This window comes from Clarias gariepinus, chromosome 9 (assembly GCF_024256425.1).
Source record: "Clarias gariepinus isolate MV-2021 ecotype Netherlands chromosome 9, CGAR_prim_01v2, whole genome shotgun sequence".
Classification (NCBI taxonomy): domain Eukaryota; kingdom Metazoa; phylum Chordata; class Actinopteri; order Siluriformes; family Clariidae; genus Clarias; species Clarias gariepinus.
Window position 1 is genome coordinate 2,488,816 of NC_071108.1, and position 21,200 is coordinate 2,510,015.

Sequence of the window (21,200 nt, forward strand, 5' to 3'; positions counted from 1 at the left end):
ATCTACTTACAATTTAGTCAGAATTTATGTTTTTATCATTGTACTACACATTATACTGTTAAATATTTATTATTTATGTGTGACAGATGTATTAATTATTTGTCAGATTATATTTCCTTTATAGAGTGAACTCTTTCTGGGGGCTGGAGGAAAATATATGTGTATTATTATTATTATTATTATTATTATTTTTATTGAACAAAATATTTAGCAATATTTTCGGACAAAAGCTGTTTGACTTCAGGTTTAAAGCTGAAAACTTGCTTGCACCACGCATGCCCACAAAAGATTTTTGTAGCCTCATTAGGTTTATTTTTGTGACTTTATTTGATTTATTTGTTGTGTTTATTTAACAATACAGACATTTTTACTGATTGTAGTCCTGACACGTTTTAAAAACTACACGTCCCATAAACACATTCCTCTCATCGGCTAAGTGGCTAATATACGCTAACTATTAGCCTAGTTCGAACACAGCAATTAATGGTCTGTTTTGGGGTTTTATTTGTATTTACGAAGTTATAACGTCTTATTCGTTTAATTAGACAAGACTTATTTATTTAATAAGTATATAGAGAAATAAAATGTAATAAAGCTTTTATTTAAAAAAATAATAAGAAAATAAGACTAGCTGGTTGAGCTAGCGGGTGGGCAGTCGGAAGTGCCCGGATGAGACATTTGTATGTAGTCGGAAGTGCCCGGATGAGACATTTGTATGTAGTCGGAAGTGCCCGGATGAGACATTTGTATGTGATTGGTTCAAACGTCGCCTGGCTTTAACGTCTGCGCAAATACAAAACTATCTTTTGAAGTTTGTTCTCTATTGGTTATTTTAATGTATTTTGTAAAAAAAAAAAAAAAACAGATATGCAAAAATATTTACTCTTACTCATTAATTAACTTAATAATTGAAACGTTTGTTTTGTTTTTTTAATCCAATAAAAAACATACTTCCGGTACCGGCGATGACGTAATGCCGCACCTCTGATCTCTGCGCTCTGTAACAGCATCATCAGTGCTGAAGCCGCTCCGCAGGCTCTGGGATACAAATAAATAAACAATTAAATCCTATTAAAGCACTCCTTGGACGCCGGAGTGACGGTGCTGCGACATGGACGAGCAAAAGGTGGGTGAGATAAGAGATTAAAAGCGTTTATGGTGTTTTGGAGATAACAAAGAGAGCAAGCAGAGTTGCTGCATGAGGCTCCCAGCTTTATTCTCACTGCAGCCTCCCATCAGGACAGGACACAGGGACACAGAGTAAAGTCTCTCTCTCTCTCTCTCTCTCTCTCTCTTTTAGTATATATATATATATATATATATATATATATATATATATATATATATACACACACACACAAATTCAAACTTAGAAAATGCATGTGCATTATCATTAATATTGTGGTATGAGCTCAAGCATATGCTCTGTATTAGTCTTATTAACAATTACTCTATTCTGTACTTTTTCTTTAATAATGTGCATGAACATTTTACATCATATAGTGTTTCTGCATTGATTATTAGTCTAAAGGTTCTGTATGTCAAAGCAGACCGGTGTATGGTCTCAGGATGCTCAGGGCGTGGAGGAGCATCATCATCATCCCTGCACATTTGCACCCTTATACAGGGTTTTTGTGCATGTATTTAAAAAAACAATACTTGGTGTGTATTTAAAGTATTCACATTTTTGTATTTTGTCTAACATTAAAATATGTTTGTTAAAAGGAGCACCTCGGATGATTATTGTGATAACCGGTCACTAATCAATTCAATTCAACAAGGTTTAATGGCTTGACCGTCTACAGTACAGCATGTATTGGGGACGCGAATCACCAGTCACCTCTCGATACAATAATATCAAGATATTATCTCGATGCCGATTCGATTACAATTGCGATTCTATAAGTACCGCAGTGTTATAATTATCTTGATTTAATATTACATTTTTATAATAGATCATAATAGATTGGTAATGGGGTGTCAGTGGTTTAACTGGTTCAGCAGTGTTGTATTGAGTTTAGCTGGGTAATAGTTGTTGCAAAGAAGCTGGACCTGAACCTGTTGATTCGTTTTGCTAAAGCTTTGACAAAAACGATTTTAACCCAGGTTGTGTCAAACACACACAAGATTTGCTTTGGTCAATTATAAGAAGTTTCATTCTTGTTTATATTGATACACATGGTATTATGTCTGTAAATGAGCTCTTCGTCTCTTTCATATGAAAAGATCAATTTTTAAATCAAAACTATTTTTAAAAAAGATCATTTGGGTGATTTATTTTCTATTCAGACAAAGACATCTCATTTTGTAGTTATTGATTAAATATAGCTGTATAATAGCTTATAACAGCCACAACATACTTTCACAAAAAAAGTTTAACACACCCTGCGGTCAGGTGACTTGTTGGGACCCGATTCTAACTAAACATATTTATTCATCCATCACAAGACTCTCACACACTTCTGCTTTGTGGGGACTCTGTATGAAAACTAGAAACAAACCAAGTTAAAACCAAAGGAAAGTGTTTTGGTATTTTAAGTGTCACTCGTATAAAAGTAAATTTGCTGTGAGGTTTACCGAAGATGAAATGAAACAATATTTAGTATTATTTGACACCGTTAACTGATGATAAAGATAAAATATAAACGATGCTCCAACAATCATGATGAATAAGGAGACTGGCCTGTTCAGTCATTGATGAACTGGTAGCAGTGTGATAATCTAGGACATGTGTAGACTAGTAACTGCTGCCGTTTCTCCTAAACACTATTTGGTGACACTATTATTTCTTTTTCATTATAGGAAAAGAGTTTAATATTTCACTGTTAGAAATTGAACATCTTGTCGTGACCCTGTTCTATATAAATATATCTACTCACCCATCACAAGACTCACATACAGACACCTGACTCTGTCCTGTGTCCTTACTGCATTTGACGTTTTGTAAACCTCCGTATCCTTTAATTCAGCTCTCTCACTTTTTTTCTCAGACTTAATCCAGTGCAACCAGACAGATCCCGTTTGGCCGAGTGACTGTATATGGGTTTTTATTCCATGCATGTGTGTTACAGGAGTCGCTCCAAAAGATCGTCAACACGTTGGCACTAAAGAATGAGGAGATCCAGAACTTCATCTGCTGTCTGAAGCAAAATCTACAGAATCTGGAGGTATGAGGGGGAAAAGACACCAAAATCCATGTACAAAGTCATGCCACTCACTGGGAATGTTTTTATCAGGATTGGGAGGATAATCTAATGAACTTTTAAAACTTAATTATGAAACATACTGTAATTTATGCTTTGTCAATTTGTGTTTATGCAGAAATCTTTTTTTTTAACCATAATTGCACATCCAGTTTAGTCAAATCACAAACAGGTTTTTCTCCCTTTTATAGCCATAAATAAAAATAATGTAAACATGAACACAAGCAGGAAACGCACAACAAAACACATTTACATGAAGACTTTGGAAAGGGCTTTCTGATAGGGGACTGAAATTAATAAATGCGTTTAATTATGGACATTTGGATGTTTATTCCCTATACCATATAGGGGTTAGTAAACATGATGACATAATATTAATATTATGATTAAATTGTCCTTTTTTTTATTGGCTTTGCACAAATAAATGCCTTTATACCGATCATTAAGTTACTGCAACATTCAGTTGCCTCTCTGTCTGTGGTTAATGATCTAGCTCTAAGCTGATGGGAAACTTGTGTGTGTGCAGGAGACACTGAGCAACAGCGACTAGCAAACTGTTAACATTCTTCCTCAAGGCTGTAGATCACTGAAACCTAGGCTGTTAACCATTAAGCAGGACTCGGATACTGAAAGGTTCTCTTACAGCCCGGTTAAGGATCTCGGCTATACTGGTGAGGATTAAATATGAGGGGCGTTCAAGTCAAACTGGTACTTGTGGTGATATTTTTGGATAATAAAGGAGTAAAATCGATTGACTTGACATAAAACCCAGTCCGGTAATGAGACTCTCAGCTGCAGTAAAACACCTGGACGGTGCCAACGTTTTAAAGAAGGCTGTACGTCCATGAATGGCGATCGCGGCCGCGGTGGCTCTGAGCCTAATGCAGTCCTTTACATTCAGCGAGTGGAAGCCTGATCCTTGAAAAGTATCCAAGCGCTAGTGAAATACCAGGATAAGTACGTTAGTGTAGCAGGGGATTATATAGAGAAATTAAGGGATTTTTTTTCCAGACTTTCTCCCTAATTTAGTTCTATACAATTTCTCTTTCGTCACTAGGGGGCTCCATATTAAGGCTACTACTACCACTACCACTTAGTCTGGAGGGCTAAAGACTATCACATGTTTCCTCCAATCCATATATTTTTGAACTGCTTGCTCACGCACCGATGGGGGTGGTGTAACGCACTCGGAGGGCAGCGCCATCCGCTCCTTTCGCTTGCGTGAGCTCACAGACGCCTCTGATCGGCTATAGAGCCGTAATTGATGTGTGAGCACTAAGTGCTTCTCATCCCACCCCTCTAAAAGACCTCGGCCAATCAGCTCTCTCTAGACCTTCGGCTTCGGGAGGCTACAACATCACCCGGGGATCGGACCAGCGATCTCTGGATGATAGCGCGAGCTCTTTACCACTGCGCCGCTCACTGAATACTGATTTTGTCCATTCTTATGGTTGTACTGTATGATGATAAATGTCAATCAGACATAATCACGGTAGTATGTTAACTTTTAGCCACGCCCACAAAACTTAACCATAAATGTAAAATATTTTAACACATGTTGTTTTTGCCACGATGGAAACAGTAAGTCTGCTTTATTACACCTGTCTGTTGTTGGTGATTTTCCTGTAAAAGGGTCTTTAATCTTTACACAAATCGCACTGCACAGTGTAGTACCTCTCTGATGTGATGAATGAGGTGCAGAAGCTGTCGAGTGCAGCGCTCTCACTACTGACGTTTCAGAACTAAAGACATCAGCTTGATGAACGCCAGGCACGAGCCAAAGCTCTACTCACTGGCCCTGTGTGTGTGTGTGTGTGTGTGTGTGTGTGTGTGTGTGTAGGCAAACTCCACCCGTGTTCAGGAGGATCTGGAGTCTGAGTTCAGCTCCCTGCATGCTGTTCTGGACGAGCTGAAGGAGGGGATGATGACCCGAATCAAACAGGAGCGCGCCGGTCGTACATATGAGCTGCAGGTCAGGGCTGAATTCTAATTTAAAAAAAAAACACGTTTGAAACATTTTTTTCCGCTCTGTTGAGTGTCACATTTCTCTGCTTGATGAGTCCACAAAAATGATCACGACTGCAGAAAAAGCCACTGGAGTCTCTGAACGTATCACCAGATCAATAACTCCAGACGTAATGAATACGCAACCTGGAAATGCGTCACACTCTATAAGCCCCGCCCATTTACTGTTACTGCATTTTCCTAGTTTACATAATCAGACCTAATAATGTGGTCAGCTGGGCTATTGTGTGTGGTTTCGAATGCAGATTTGACAGTCACACATTCCAGCCCTTCTTTATTGTGACTGACAGACGTAAAGGCCACACCCACTCTGTTGGGACGCGCATACTTTGAAGCAAGGATAACTGACCTTTAAGGAAAAATTGATTTGATTATCAAGCGAATATCAATTATCAACTTTAAAGAGGTCCTATTATGCTTTTTCAAATATTTTCTTTCATGCCGTGTGTCATGTAGCTGTGTGTGAACATAAACTATCTACACTATCTGTGACGCTGACAGTGCACGATAAATGGAGTTTTTGTCTATAAAAAAAAGAATCGGCTCACATTCGCCTAAACGAGTCGTTATCAAATCTGTTTTTACTCTGTTACGGATCCACGTCACTCCGTAACATATTTGCATAATGTTTGTTTGGACGAGAGAAGGAGAGATTGTTGTGGATCATTTTCTTTCGAAGACTTTTTAACCGGATTATCTTTGACTGGACATATTCCCCGGACTTCTCACCCTCCGTCATCGGCCTCCCGGACTTTATTAACCCCGGTGAGATCGAACCATACTCGGTATACTGGGATTACACACGTACAATAAACACGTGTGACTTCGGACATTTTCCACTCACTCGCGTTCACATACACACACCGTTTATTATATATAGTTTGTAAATATTGTTTATATCTTTGTTTGGTTGTTGTGCACCTTTTTCCGTTTACTTTATTTATATTTGTATAATACACGTTTGCTTCATCTACTTATTTGTGTTTGTCCTTTTTGCTCGCCGGCCTTTTAACGCAACACGACACAAAGATAAAAGACCTCTCGAGTTTTGTAGCCACAGTTAATATAAAATTAGCTGGTCGTTAAACGGTAAAACTGACGCCATCTTTTCTATGTATTGACGCGTCTCCAGAGCCGTCGTTCAGTTATGGTCATGGGCGTTTCGTTTTCCGACACACGCTGTAGCTGTAGACCAATCATAAATCACCGCGCCATCTGACCAATCACAGCAGTGAGGGCTCACGGAAAGGAGGGGTTTAGACAGACTGAATCTTCGAGCTGCTTCACACGAGTCGTTTACGAATCATTTAGATATGGGGTCAAATGAAATCTATTTTTAGAGAAAACTGAAGTGTTTTTTGACCTTACATACATGTTATCCTGTTTGAAGAGACTCATTAAGCAATATTAGCAACCTTTAAAATGGCATAACTGGACCTCATTAACCGAGTTTTGTGTGTGTGTATGTGTGTGTGTATGTGTGTGTGTATGTGTGTGTGCGCGTGCGCGTGCGTGTGCGCGTGCGTGTGCGCGTGCGTGTGCGCGTGCGTGCGTGCGCGTGCGTGCGTGTGTGCGCGTGTATGCGTGCGTGTGTGTGTGTGTGTGTATATGCATCCACCAGTGATAAAATTACAATAGCTATAAACATCACTAACACTTTACTCATACAGTTTACATTTACAGTTTTACATTTACTTTAACAGTAACACCAATGACAGGTGATGTAAACGAACCTTCAGCTTGATTGACAGCTCAATCAGCCAATCACAGCACATCACACAGCACCAAATCCAGTGCAGTGCAAGTTAGTTACTGTAGTACCTACTCCTTTGATAACAGACACATTTTTCAGTTCTGTTGATGCAGGTGTGTGTGTGTGTGTGTGTGTGTGTGTGTGTGTGTGTGTGTTTCCTTTGTGTGAGCAGCTTCAGGTTTGGAATTTTAAATGTAGTTCTGATAATGGTGGTAGCTAATGAATACGTCATGTATATGCATGAGTGTTTAGTATTCACTAGAAGAAATGCACACACCTGGAGAGTGTGTGAGACGACTGTGAGACACACACACAGTTAAGTTAACTGAACCTCAAGGATGTATGACCTGTCTCTGTATAATCCTTCTTATGACCTTCAGTCTGAGCTTCACACACAGATTAGACATTGGATTTTAGAAATAATCATCAAAAGAAATCATTTCATGTATTTGGATCCAGTTTGTTGTAAGATCATATGGAATTCATGTTGCTCTCACATGCAGCTTGTAAAATTATATTTTTAACCCCTGAAGTCTAAAAAAACACCCCTTTCAGCATTTACATGATTAAAGTCAAACGGATGCTGTTGCTAAGTAACGGAAGAAAAAAATGACACCTAGCAGAAGCGAGCTATCATGAATCTGTAAATGTTCAGCTTATTAATGTTTTTCCTCAAAAGTTGCGCAACTCTGGTTCTTGGAGCGATATGAAAATGTCCACACCACTAGGGTGCGCTGCTTGTCCAGGAACTTCCCGTGTTCCATAAGGTAGTGTATGTCAAATAAAAAACAGCTTCAGATAGTGTTTAAAAATACTGCAAAACAGTGCATTATTAAAAATTAGCTAAATTTTGAACAAAAAGGTTAATTAATTAATGTTCATTTAGATTTTACACAAAAGTAGTTTATTCGAAAAAAAAAATAATAATAAAGCTATAAATGTTACCAGAACAGCTAATCTCTGAATACTTGCAATGAGCCATTTCTGCAAAATCCTACAATTATATACATATTTGCAATCATCTTGCACCAAAGCATTTAACACTATGTTTGGTAAGTGTGTTTTTCTTCATCATGTTTCGTCAGAATCAGCTGAGCGCCTGTACAAAAGCCCTGGAGAGTTCGGAGGAGCTGCTCGAATTGGCCAATCAGACGCTCTGCTCATCTGAGACGGACGGCTTCACCCAGGTACACGCCCACTTGGAAATATTTCCTTCTGTGAATGAAGCCAGGGTCACCATCAGGGTTAGATTTCAGAGTATGCGCGGGAATTTCCCTGATTATGTACCTTCAGTGTCTACGTGCAACACGCGCACGTGAGGGAGTGAGTAAGTGAGTGAGTGCGTGCGGGAGTGCGTGAGGGAGTGAGGGAGTGAGTGCGTGAGGGAGTGAGTGCGTGAGGGAGTGAGTGCGTGAGGGAGTGAGGGAGTGAGCAGGTTGCGTTTTTTTTTGCACGTTCCCGATACAACACATAAAACTCTGATTCCACCGCGTGCATTTAAAGGCCAGATTCAGTGCTAAGTGTAGGTCATGTTTATTTGAAATAAAAGTGGGAAAACTTTTTATTTGTTTTTGTGGCACAGAAAAATGGTAAATTATGATGGATATTATGATAATAGATTATGTTCTTGTTTTGTAGCACAAAGACTTGAAATCACAAATTCATAATTTTGACCCAGTTACACACAGCCCATGCTAATTAAAATGCTAAATAATTATAGGTTATAAAATATATTTTTTATAGATTCTAAGTTGTTTTTCTTTATCATCGACATCTAGCAACTTTATTTCTATTGATTTATATCAGCGGTTCATTAGACACTAACAGCGGGGTCTAATTTACTTATCTGAGTTCTGTAAATTGGTTAATAATTTAACACCAGGTTCTGAAAGCCTTTATTTTTAGTTACTGTTTTAAAGCTTTAACCCTTTAAAAAGTCTTGTTTTGTTTTTTTCTTATTTTCTTATTAAATGGAAGAAATAATCAAATGAACATAAAGTACTCGGGTACTCAGTCCAAAAAAATGCAAATAATGTTAATTTTTACATTTAGAGTTTATTCCTATTTCATATGTAATGCATTTTTTTTTATATGACTCCATAGGAGAAATTTACATTAATGTTTAAAAATGTAGAAAATGAAAACACTTTCCTGATGAAGGACTTGCAATCCCTTTGTACCTTCTTTTTGAAATATATATTTTAATGTAACTCTCTCTCTCTCTCTCTCTCTCTCTCTCTCTCTGCTGTCGTGCCCTGCTGCAGTAACACGGCTATGACTTAAGCATGACATAATTACTGTAACAAAGTGGTGCTTGTTTCCCGTCAGCGGTCGTCTCTGCTGTCTCCGTGCTCGTAATAACTGATGTATTGTTTAATTCTTTCTCGCCCCCTGTCTCTCCACCTTTCTGTTTTTCTCTCTCCTTCTCTTTTCTCCTTTCTTCTCTGCTTTCAGGCGGCAAAAGACATAAAGGATAGGTACAGTACACCTGGAACACACCGCGTCTTTACTGAGTTGTATTCAGAGCCATGCACTATTTAGTCCTTACCCTTGTAAACTCCTAAAGGGGAACAGACATGGTTGAAATTTATCAAGGTGTTGATGAATTCTCTATAACAGCAGGACTGATAGTTGTGCAGGTTTATATTAATGCGCTCATTGCATTGTGTTATACAATGGCAACACAGGAACATTGGCAACATTTTTGCCAATTCAAAGTGTAATTTTTGAATCATGAATAATAGAAGGAGTCTCCAGTGTCAGTGCTTTGTAGCTGTAACTGTATGTTTTCAGACATCTTCAGGTCAAATTAGTTTAGGCTTTTTTGCAGTTCCTCAGTAACACAGCAAGCTTTGTATTTTTGTTTTATTAAATCCAAAAAGATAAAAATAAGAAGCTGGTGAGGAAGCGACATCTACATTATAGCTGCTGTAACGTACGTGGAACAGGAACTAACTGGTTTTATTAGAGCTACACTACATTAAATGAACCTATAAACAGATACAATGTGTCTTTTTTTAATGCATGATTGTTTTATGCAGAATAAATAAAATGTGCTGTTATAGGAAAATAATCAACTACAGCATTACAGTAACTTCACTTCATCGGTTACTTTACTGTAACAGCAGGACAGGTTTTTTTTGTTTGTTTGTTTGTTTTAATCTTAAGCCTGGTCTTGAGGCTATTTAACAGCATGACTGTTCCTCTTTCGGCTAAAAATAAACGTGTAAAACAAGGGGGGATGTAAGAACATGCCCTAAACTGCACAACAATTCACACATCATCATCATCATCATCATCATCATCCTCATCTAGCTAGCAAAGGCTTCTCGTTGTGTCTTGTTCCCTCCCTGTTTTTTTTCCCCCTCTCCCTACATCACCACTTTCTGTCTCTTCATTTATTTCCGCTCACCTTAGTATGTAGTGTAGTGGTTTTTACCTGATCATGTTGAAGCAGAGTGTATGAGAGGAGTTTAGAGCGAACACTTTAAATGTGAGACGATTTATATCTCGTAAACAGCAAAAAAAAAATCTGCATGCATATAAACTAAGACATTTATGAATTCAAATCAATCAATTCCAACATGAGTTCTGATTCGTGTGTACTGTTCATACAGTGCTGTGCAAAAGCCTTCCCATTTCTTCATATTAAATTACATTACGTACTTTAAATTAAGGAAACAGGAACAAATGTTTTACTGTGACAGGCGGCAAAGTGGGTAAAAATGAAATGTAAAAAACAGTCGTTTCTGTAGCAACCTCAGCAGCAACCTCATTTCCCCTCCTGTCTGTTCCAAACACTTTGCCTGATCATCTGTCATCATCCGCACCTGTTTCTCACTGGCTCATGCCTCATGCCGTGTTTTCTTTTAGGTTAAATGATTCATAGGTCACGGTGAGATTTAACAAACAACAAACATTCCACTGAACCTGCTCAGGTGAGATAAGAGACAAAAAATGACCTTCAGGAAGCCTGGAGAAATACAGTATCCCTCAAGACTTGCATTCAACAAAAAAAGAAAGTCGCCTGGGTCTTTAAAGGCAAAATAAGGATTAAATGGAGGGGTCAGGTCTTTTGCACAGTACTGTAACTCACAGAATTTGGACCTTTAATGAAAGACGCCATGCAGAGGTGTAGAGTTTTTCACCCTACTGTACCTCGGACAGAATACCCCACATCAAATAAACCACTTAGAGCCACTAAGAGACTTAACGTGTTGCCCAGCTGTTAAATTACTCAGGTCTTATGATCACGCCTGATCATTTGGCTGAAGTTTGATGATTATGGACTGATTACGGAAACGGATTCCGTGTTCTTCCTCTCACACACTCTGTGCTGTGAATCTTCAGGTTTTCTGTTCCTCATGATTATTTGTGCATGCTTACCAAACAAGTTCTTGAAATTCTTACTTTTTTAACTGGGTTTTCCCTGCGTGTGTGTGTGTGTGTGTGTGTGTGTGTGCACGCAGTGTTACCATGGCTCCAGCTTTTCGACTCTCTTTAAAAGCTAAAGCGAGTGACAGTATGAGTCACCTGATGGTGGACTTTACTCAAGAGCGCGAAATGCTCCAGGCCATCAAATTCCTCCCAGGTTCGTTTCACACATAACAGCCATTTTTCCAAAACACACTGACTTTTTTAGTTAAAAATGAACACACTTTTAAAAACAAACCAAAAAAACAAACAAACCAAAAAAAACGCTCAGTGCCACATATGACTTGGTTTGTGATGTCATAAAATAAGGCCTGCTACATGATCCAATCATACCATTATGCATTTTCTCATAAATAATAATACCTGGAGTTTTTTGAATAGTCAAGGCTTTTGGGATTTTTTTTTTTTCTGGGGGGGGTTAGGGTGTCAGCAGTAACACTGTTCCTTTCCGTAGTTCCTGCTACTCCAGAGATCCAGGAGTCTGAGTGTCAGGTGTGTGATAACTCTGTCACTGCGGTGTGGACGTTACCGGAACCAGACTCTAAAATCGACCACTACATTCTGGAGTACCGGCGAACCAACCACGAGGGGCCACCACGCGCTCGAGAGGAACATCCGTGGATGGTGGTGGAGGGGATTAAAGAAACAGAGTACACGCTTACAGGTCGAACCAGGGATATTATGGCACTCCCTTTTTATGTTTTTTTCACATGGTCTGTGTGTAACTCTGGTGTGTGTGTGTGTGTTTGCGCAGGCCTTCGCTTCGACACACGTTACATGACGTTCCGGGTGAAGGCGTGCAATAAAGCTGTAGCAGGAGAGTTCTCTGAGCTGGTTACTCTGGAGACCCATGGTGAGACACACACACACACACACACACACACAGCGTTAAAGATTAACGAGGCATACAGGTATTGACCGGAGCAAAACATTTAAGCTGATGTGCTGTGAACTTGCTGTACAACTAAAGACAGCAAACACACTCCCGCAACATTTCACCAACTTTTAAACCAACACTAGCTTTAGTTTTTAATCCCCCAATATCTTACCATACTCTAATGTGAAAACAATCACAATACATTTCTAACTATAAATATAATTCCTACATCCTGTACTTCTTAATTTGGTCAAAAGGGTGAACTAAAGTTTCTGTTTGAACTGTATCATCGTGAAGCATTTTTTTCTGTTTATTCACTATTTTAATGTTCATTATGTCTTTTCTCGTCTTCGCTCCAGCGTTTGTGTTTAAGCTGGACGCGGGGTCGGCCCATCAGAACCTGAAGGTGGAGGACCTGAGTGTGGAGTGGGACAGCAGTGGGGGGAAAACGCCGATCCAGGACATCCGCAAGGAAAAGAACCGAACCAGCTCTCCCATGCACTCTCCGGCCCGGTCCGTCCCATTTCTCCTGATCCAGTCACTTTTTTTTTCTGTGTGGGAGGTGTTGCACATGTGCTTTAGGCCTTTGTTTAGACTGCAGTTTCACAACTCTGATCTTTAGCACCAATTGTCTGTTATTTGAAAGTGATCAGGGCGGATTTGGCTCTGTTCAGACTGGCACCCCCCCCCACCACCACCACCCCAACCACCTTCATACATGATAGTAGACATTTCACTTAATCCCATTTTCAGGGACTATTTTTATTTTCCCTAGGGTTACGCCAGATGCTCTTCCTAAAAACACAGTTTACTGTATATACAGTAGCTGCACAGAAAATTCAAAGGCACAGCTTTTATATGCTTACAGGTAATATTGCAAATAAGTGAAAGAAGACCCTTGATGACCTCCTGAAGCATAGAGCAACTTAACTTTCTGCAAAATTCTTAACTGTTTATTTCCATCTTCAAATCGGATTCAAATTGGTCCAGCCCTCCTGATCATTTGGACCAGATCATCAGGTTGCAATTGAGACACATCTTTAAGAATTTTAATCTGATTTCAAAACCACTTCACAATTTTGTTCAGATCAGATTTGCAAAAATCAGATTCTGGTTTTTATTTATTTATTATTTAATTTATTTTTATTTACTGGTCAAGCTGATTCCAAATTAAACCGTATTCGGGCTGGCAGTCAGAAGAAGACCGTAGTTTACTCGGGGCCTTAAGACAACGTGGCATAATGTGATCTATTATATTCAAATCCTTCTGTGTTATTCAATTAAATTTTATTTTATTTATATAGATATTTATATAGGTTCAGTATAATGTGTTTAAGTTATTATGGATTCCAGTTCGTTATTGGAGGCTCAGGTAGACTGCAGGAATGTTATATGATGTGTGTTATGTTCAGTGTATTTGGTGCAGTAGGGAAATGTGTGCCTCTGTCTGTGTACACTGCTCAGTTGTGTTAATGTATGTTTGTCTCCACAGGACGGCCATGATGTCTCCAAAGAGAGCGCCGTCAGCCCGTGTGGGTCGAGACCGCTTCACGGCCGAGTCCTACACTGTTCTGGGTGAGTGCCAAGGAGAAATGATGTGGTTTAGAGAGTGTCAAGTGGCATATTTTATGATAATATGATCTTTATACGGTCTGTTCTGTTTGTATCTTTAGCCAAACTGTTTTCTTTATTTCTGTAAATATTTAGCATGACAAAAAGATGGGTGTGTGTATCTCACGGTGCTTTTTCACACACAGGTGACACCATGATCGACTCAGGACAGCACTACTGGGAAGTTCGGTTCGATAAAGAGAGCAAGACGTTTGCTGCGGGCGTGGCACTGCGCTCTCTTGGACGATTCGATCAGCTCGGGAAGACTAGCGCCTCCTGGTGCGTCCATCTGAACAACTGGCTCCAGCAGAACCTCAGTGCCAAGCACAACAACAAGGCGCGTGCGCTGGACTGCCCCATCCCTGAGCGCATGGGCATCTACTGCAACTACGATGAAGGTGAGGACACAGGTTGTAACATCTTTGACGGTATTATTATTATTATTATTATTATTATTTTTATTACTAATGTACTTCTAATATGTTGCTGGAGTACATTTTATTGAAAATTATATGGAAATAGTTTCCAGTGTCAGAGGTAGAACTCTAACTTTAAAGATTAGAATTTATGTTAAAAAGTTTAATTCACATGTCTGTTACATGTCTGTTAATGTTCTAGCTGAAATACAGCTCCGATCATGCATTTTTGGTTCCTTCTGTTTCACTCCTGTTCCAAACACGCTGGTTCAGTGTCTGTAGCTTTAACAATCTCATCTAATGTATTGTTAAAGGCAGTTATTTTTGGATCTTCGTGGATCGTGGTGCAACGGGAGCTAATAAAGCATATCTGAAAATTCCGTCTGAAGTCAGTAAAACTTTTAACTTTAAAGGATTGCTTTTTCCTCATATGCATCAGTGCATCAGTTTATATAGAAACAGTGGAAAGCCATGTGACTGTCCACAAATGGAATTTTGTTTAATAGGACATCGCATGTCAACATGACATGCCGCAGGGTGTTTTTGTGAAATTCAACAGAGGACAAGAAGGATGTGGTTGTTTTGCTTACAAAGTGCATACCTATAAACTAGTCATAAGTCATTATGTAATAATTTAATTGTAATCCTTGGCAGATTGTTGTACTAGATGTGGAACCCTTTGAGACGTGCTCTTATAGGAAAAAAGGCCAGATACAGTATGTGTACAATGGAATGTCTACCAGGAGTATTTGAAGTAGAAAATAAAAGGCATAAAATCAAAGATATACATTTAAAAGAAGAGCAGGGTGCAGGTAGAAAATGTTTGTTGTTGTAAAGGAAAGTGTTTAAAGTCTGTGTTTTGTTTATTTTTACACCCAAAAGATTACTTTATAAGTGTTAATTATACATGTTTGTATAGTATAACGACAGGTTTTATCATTTATCCTTCTGATCAGAACTCCTGCATTTAAACCAGCGTCAGGGGTAATTCCTCACATCAGTTACTGAAAATTCATTTTTTTTCTTTTTTTGTTTGTTTTTCATCCAGGAATGTTGTCTTTCTACAACGCCAAAACAAAAGCCCTCATGCATACTTTCCGGACCAAGTTTCAGCAGCCGGTTATTCCAGCTTTTATGGTAAGAGGCCATCCATCAACACTGCCTTGTAGAAAAGACATTTAAATATCCGTGTGTGACTGGCATGAAGCTCTGGGTGAAAAGTCAGGTAATGCCACGCGATGAAACTTGATGCTATAAAAAGCATAATAAGTGTGTCATGCATTGTTTATGACGGACTGAAACAAATGTTCTTGGGAAAACTGGTACAAATTCAACAAGAGATGTCACTTTAACGCAGCCAGCGGTGATTAAAAGATATGAATGCGAGCGCTCTCCTAACCTTAACATTCGTAAAATTCATTCTTTATGCTTTATTAATTAATGCTTTGTTATATAATACTTAATTAATGCTTTATTTACGAAACATCATCGTTTGCGTAAATGGAAATGAAGGAAATCAACCAACCTTCTGTCTTAAAAATTTGAAAATATATTTGTAGTTATTGTAGCAATCATAACGTCCTGTAAACTATTTCAGAAAAAAATAAATGCAAAGATTTTAGTCAACACCTATTTGTGGAAGGCAACCGAAACGTTCACACCAGCAAGAGACAATAAGACTAGTGACTATTAGTTTTTTTTTTTTTTTCTTACGTATGTAGACTGAATGATGGCAACAAGTGTCATTTAATTAAGATTTCTTTGAAAATGATTTCTGAGAATGATTCCCCTTATCATTCCTGTGGTGCTTGTGCCATTTCTTAAGTGTCTCACTCGGATCTTTAGTTCCTAGTTCTCAGAAAGTATTAAATAAACCTCTTAAACTTCATTTGAAAGAATTTGGAACCTGTGGGGTTGCATTCCAAGTAAAGCTCAGAAGGAAATAACGGGTATCCTTGGTTCCTCTCGTGAGTGTGTGCAGCAAAGCCGACTGCTCTGCTAGTCTAATTTGGGAACGTAGCTAGTATGAAGCTGTTACTTACTGTGTAATTTAATTTAACTTGCTAATGTAAGAAGCTGTATCAAATGTAAGTACTTCTGTTTCTCATTGGGAAAAATAAAACGAGAATAGTGGCCATCGCTACACTCTCAGAGACAATGTATGTGAAGTTGTTGCTTGCATGTGGTTTATAACAAGAAATTAATGTTAGCATCATATTCATACAACAAGGCAAGACCAACTTCAATCATTATGTACTGGTTCTAATAAAATCTGGAACATTTGTTCCTTAAAAGGTTTTTGAATCTCTGTGTAAATGGGTGTATATAATATTATGTAAGCCGGACATGTGATCTAATTTCTGCAACTGAATTTGCTTGAACCCATGTTTATATCTTAAAAATTTCGTAACTTGAATGTTCGTATATAGGGGACCTACTATATGTATTTAATTTTTTGTTTGTTTTTTGTTAACTTCAGAACTTTTCATGAAAGTTTCACATAACTGGAAGTCTAAATTCTAGTCTGATGCTTTTCCATTCACAGCTCATGGCACATGTGTTAAGATTGTTCCTAACCTTTTTGTAGGTGTGGAACGGGAGTTTCTCAGTTCAGACGGGTCTGCAGGTTCCTACCATAGTGCAGTGCGGCCAGAAAAGGAACAGCACCGCCAGCAGCTCCAACGCCAGTCTAACCTAGACCTCCACTCGCCCACATCCACACGTCTTCCTCCACTGCTTTGTAGAACTGACGCCTGTCACTCAGACTCTTAGCGGCAGCAGAAAGTACTCATGTATTTACCCCAAGGTGTGTGGAAATGGAGAGGGGGGGATTGAGAGAAGCACCAGCTCTCTGTGCCTTTCAGCTTTTCTCATTTCATCTATCAACATGTGCGAGTTACAGTAAGCACAGTCGAACCTGTGTGTGTGTGTAGCATGGTTTTGTCTTTTGACACAAATCGTTTGTGTAACTGATGACCGAAACGAGGTGACAATTAGGCTGTTTGAGTCGTGAAGATATTCTTACATATACATGTACAAAAAATGTGTGAGGGAAACTGGTGAAATTGAAAATGTTTGTGGGTAGATGTGAGCGTTTTGGTGTGAATGTGAAAGCACATCATAGGGGAATAGGTGTGGATGTGAGAGTATTGTGTGGGCATATGTATGGTAAAAGTGTGAGTGTTGTGCAGATTTCGTGGGTGTGCATCTCGTGAATGTGAGTGCTTTTTATAGTGTGTGTATGTGTGAGGTAAAATTCTGAATGCAAGTATTTTTGTGTGGATGTCTGATCGCATGGATGAGATAAAATTGTGAATGCAAGAGTTACATGGTACATGTTACAACCCATAGCAAAATTTTGTTGCTTAGGATAAGCTTTTTCTTGTCTCATGAGCCTGAAATGAGCTGTCTCATTACAAGCTCGACTTTGTCTTTTATTTCCCCTAAACCCCACTTAGGAGAAACAAATAGATATAACTGAGACACAAAGCAAAACAGTTTTGAGAAACATTTGAGAAATCTGAGATGTACATGAGAAACAGAACTGCATTAGAAGGAGAAGCAAATAAGCCATATATACGATCATAATGAGATGAAAATCAGATATAAATGAGATAGATGAAACAATTTAGAAATATTATAGTCATATTAAACATATCAAAAATCATCAGTTGACAGCATACAGTGTAATAAAGTTACAATTCACACAATATAACAGACACCAGCAAAATCTGACAAATCAAGATACTAATTTATACAAAATGTTATAAAACCTGACAATCTTCCAGTGGACAGAATCAGTCAAAAAGGAGATGGAAAATTGGTTGCTTGCTGTGTGTAAGGGCTACAGGAACAGGCCAATGCCGGGAAAAGTTCTCTCTCCCCAGCTACATCAGTCTTCTCTTGTAGTGGACGCCCAACAAGTTTATCCAAAGACTGCAACTCCTGGAGTTGCTTAGCATCTAATGGAACAAAAAATATATATATAAAAACATTTGAGATTTACCTAAACACCATTCAGCTACTCCATTCCCAACTTTCTGGAGGTTGAGAGGTGGGCTTGAGCTTGTTTATGGGCTGATGCTTACCTGACTGATGATGTGGCGCTGATGGAGACTCCGGAACATTCTCCTGCATTCTTGATCTCCTAAGGTGGCATGCTTCTAAAAAACAACCCAGTTAAAGTAAAATAAATATAATTACCAAGATAACCTTTCCTCAAACAAACATATCGGTCTTTATTTATAGAATGTAACTAACTGATGTCTATAAAGTTTTTTTTTTAAAACAACTTAATAATACTGAATCCAGCTGACTCGTTTTTACCATAAAAAAAAACAAAAAAATTTTAAACCACACAAATGTTAGTTACCTAGATACGCTAATCCACATGCTAAACCACCCACAGGTAGCATTTGAATTGCAGTTTAAGAACAAACATAAGCTGTGTAAATTTCAGCTAAGTTTCTTTTTTACCAAAGACTCTGTGGTTTAAACTTATTTTGACTCCCTGTCAACAATAGTTAATTTTAAATTTGGCGCCAAAAAGTAAAACCCACCTTCACCTCAGCGTTGTCTTCTTGGTCTTCTTCTTCATTTTCATCTGCGACAGGCAGATGATGGATAAAGTGTTTTTTTCCGACTTGACACCGAGGCCTGACAATGCCCTGCACATTTCTCTAACACAACTGGCCACTTAAACATTTTCAGGCTTGGAGCATGTGTGGGAGAAATTGTGGAAAATTATGTCTTTATGTACTGTAGGCTTAATTGGGGTGGCCATGAAAAAATGTTGAACATTCCAGTTTCTTTAGTGTAGATGGCACTGTTTGTCATTTTAGCCATTCTTTGCATTATGTTTTAATAAATATACTCTATATGAGTCAGGATTATGCAATATAAAGTGCCATTCTTTTAGCAGAATATATTCTTCAATATAAAGAACTCAGTTTTATTTAATTTTAACTGACTATACACGCATGACTAAGCATACATTTTAAAAAGGATCGTATCAGAACAAATCAGAAAACCCAAATGCAGTTCACAATTACTGTATACTTTATGTGTGGGAAACAAAAAAAAAAAAGGGAGTCGCACACAAGACAAATAGATTTAGAAGATTGAGAAAATGGCACAAATCTCATTTAAGTCTCAAAGATGGCTCATTTCTGCATATGTGAGTTGCACACAGGACAAATGTGAACTTTCTCTGAGATTTAAAGGTAATGAGCCACTTTTAAACCACCTTTGAAAAGATGCAGAAAACGCCTAAATCTCATTCAAGTCTCAAAGATGGCTCATTTCTGTTTGGAGACAAAGAAGAGATTAACATAAGATCTCATCTTGGAGGTTTTTTGCTATGGAAAAAATTAGGACTCTCACAATTTTCTATGTACATAAAGTATGTTTGTGGGTGTGTCTGAGGTAGAATTGTAAATGGGAGACTTTTTTCTGAATGCTGTGAGGAAAGAAATTGTAAATTTATGTTTTTGTATAAATGTGAGAGCCTTCTGTAGGTGTGTGTGTGTGTGTGTGTGTGTGTGTAAAATTGTAGATGTGAGTGTTTTTGTGTGGTAAAATTGCATATGCGAAAGCATTTTTTGGGTGTATGTGAGAGAAAATCGTTAATGTTAGATTTTCTTTTGTGTGTGGGATGTGTGTGAGGTAAATGCAAGTTCTTTTTGTGTGAATATCTGAACATGATTGTGTGGATGAGGTAAAATTGTGATGATTTTAAGAATTTATGGGGACACAATTTTATATGTACGTATGTTCGTGTGGGCAAAATTGTATATGGGAGTCTTTTTTTTTTGTGAATATGAGAGCATTTTGTTAGGTGTGTGTGTGGGGGGGGTTGTATATTTAAGTTTTTGTATAAGTGTATGAGCATTTTCTAGGTGTGTGAGGTAAAATTGTGAATGTTAGAAATTTTTTGTTTTGAGCGGGGGTAAATTTGGTGAATGCAAGTGTTCTTGTGCAACTGTGTGACAGTTGGGTTAATTGGCCAAATCCTAAGCATTTTAAGGGGACGAGTGAAGTAAAATAATTTTTGTGAAAAAGTATTTTCCTGCCATGTGCGAGGTAAACTTTTTAATTGTTTTTGTGTGAATGTGTTTTGTGGGTTTATTTGTTCTAAATTGATGAATGGAAATGCATGTGTGAGAGATAATTGTAGATGTGAGTGTTTTTTCGTGTATGTGAGAATGTGAGAACAATTTATAATTTTTTTTTTTAAATGAATGAGTACAAAAGCATTTAATTTTTAAAGAATTTTTTATGAGAGTGTGAGGGATACCACTCGACCAACAGCCTAAATGCCACCTCATAGCAAACCAAAATATACTTCTTTCCTTTTTGTCTTTCACAATTTCCAACTCTATGTAACCCATTTTAGCGGACTATCTTGTTGTATCTTGGTTTTAAAACATTTTCACACTGAATGTCTTTGATCAGAGGCGTCGCATTCTGCTTAGTGTCTCTCAATCTGCTCTGTATTCAGAACCAAATTAGCATATAGAATATATACAACATTGTTGTGCCAGCAGAAGTCCCCTCGGAGAGGTGGAAGATTACACAGGATGAAAAGTGTGTGTGTAAGAGTGAGTGTGATGGAGTACCATGGTGTATTGCTGCCTTCGAAATGGCAAAGATTTTTACGCTTTTAACGAGGTCATACTTGTTTTTGTTGCACACAGATGTGTAGGGAAAAAAATGAGAAAATTCCACTGACATCCAGAAATGTGTACAATATTTTAGCGTGTTTTTTGTTTATGTGCACAGTGACAGTGTTGCTAACTATCACATTCTAGCTGCCCGAATGGTGAGGCGTTTTATTCACTAACGCTGTACTGCAATTTGCTATATATCATTGTATATACACA

General features: G+C 38.2%; 1 protein-coding gene across 1 annotated transcript; it reads left to right on the forward strand.

Annotated features, from left to right (window-relative positions):
• Positions 1-1,005: 1,005 nt before the first annotated feature.
• fsd1 (fibronectin type III and SPRY domain containing 1) lies at positions 1,006-19,141 on the forward strand. The gene is made up of 13 exons (XM_053504393.1): positions 1,006-1,126; positions 3,072-3,167; positions 5,044-5,175; positions 8,067-8,168; positions 9,436-9,458; positions 11,451-11,572; positions 11,870-12,079; positions 12,170-12,268; positions 12,652-12,805; positions 13,785-13,867; positions 14,050-14,301; positions 15,368-15,456; positions 16,907-19,141. The coding sequence occupies exons 1-13, from the start codon at positions 1,112-1,114 to the stop codon at positions 17,015-17,017; spliced, it is 1,488 nt and encodes a 495-aa protein (XP_053360368.1). The 5' UTR covers positions 1,006-1,111; the 3' UTR covers positions 17,018-19,141.
• The last annotated feature ends 2,059 nt before the right edge of the window (positions 19,142-21,200 follow it).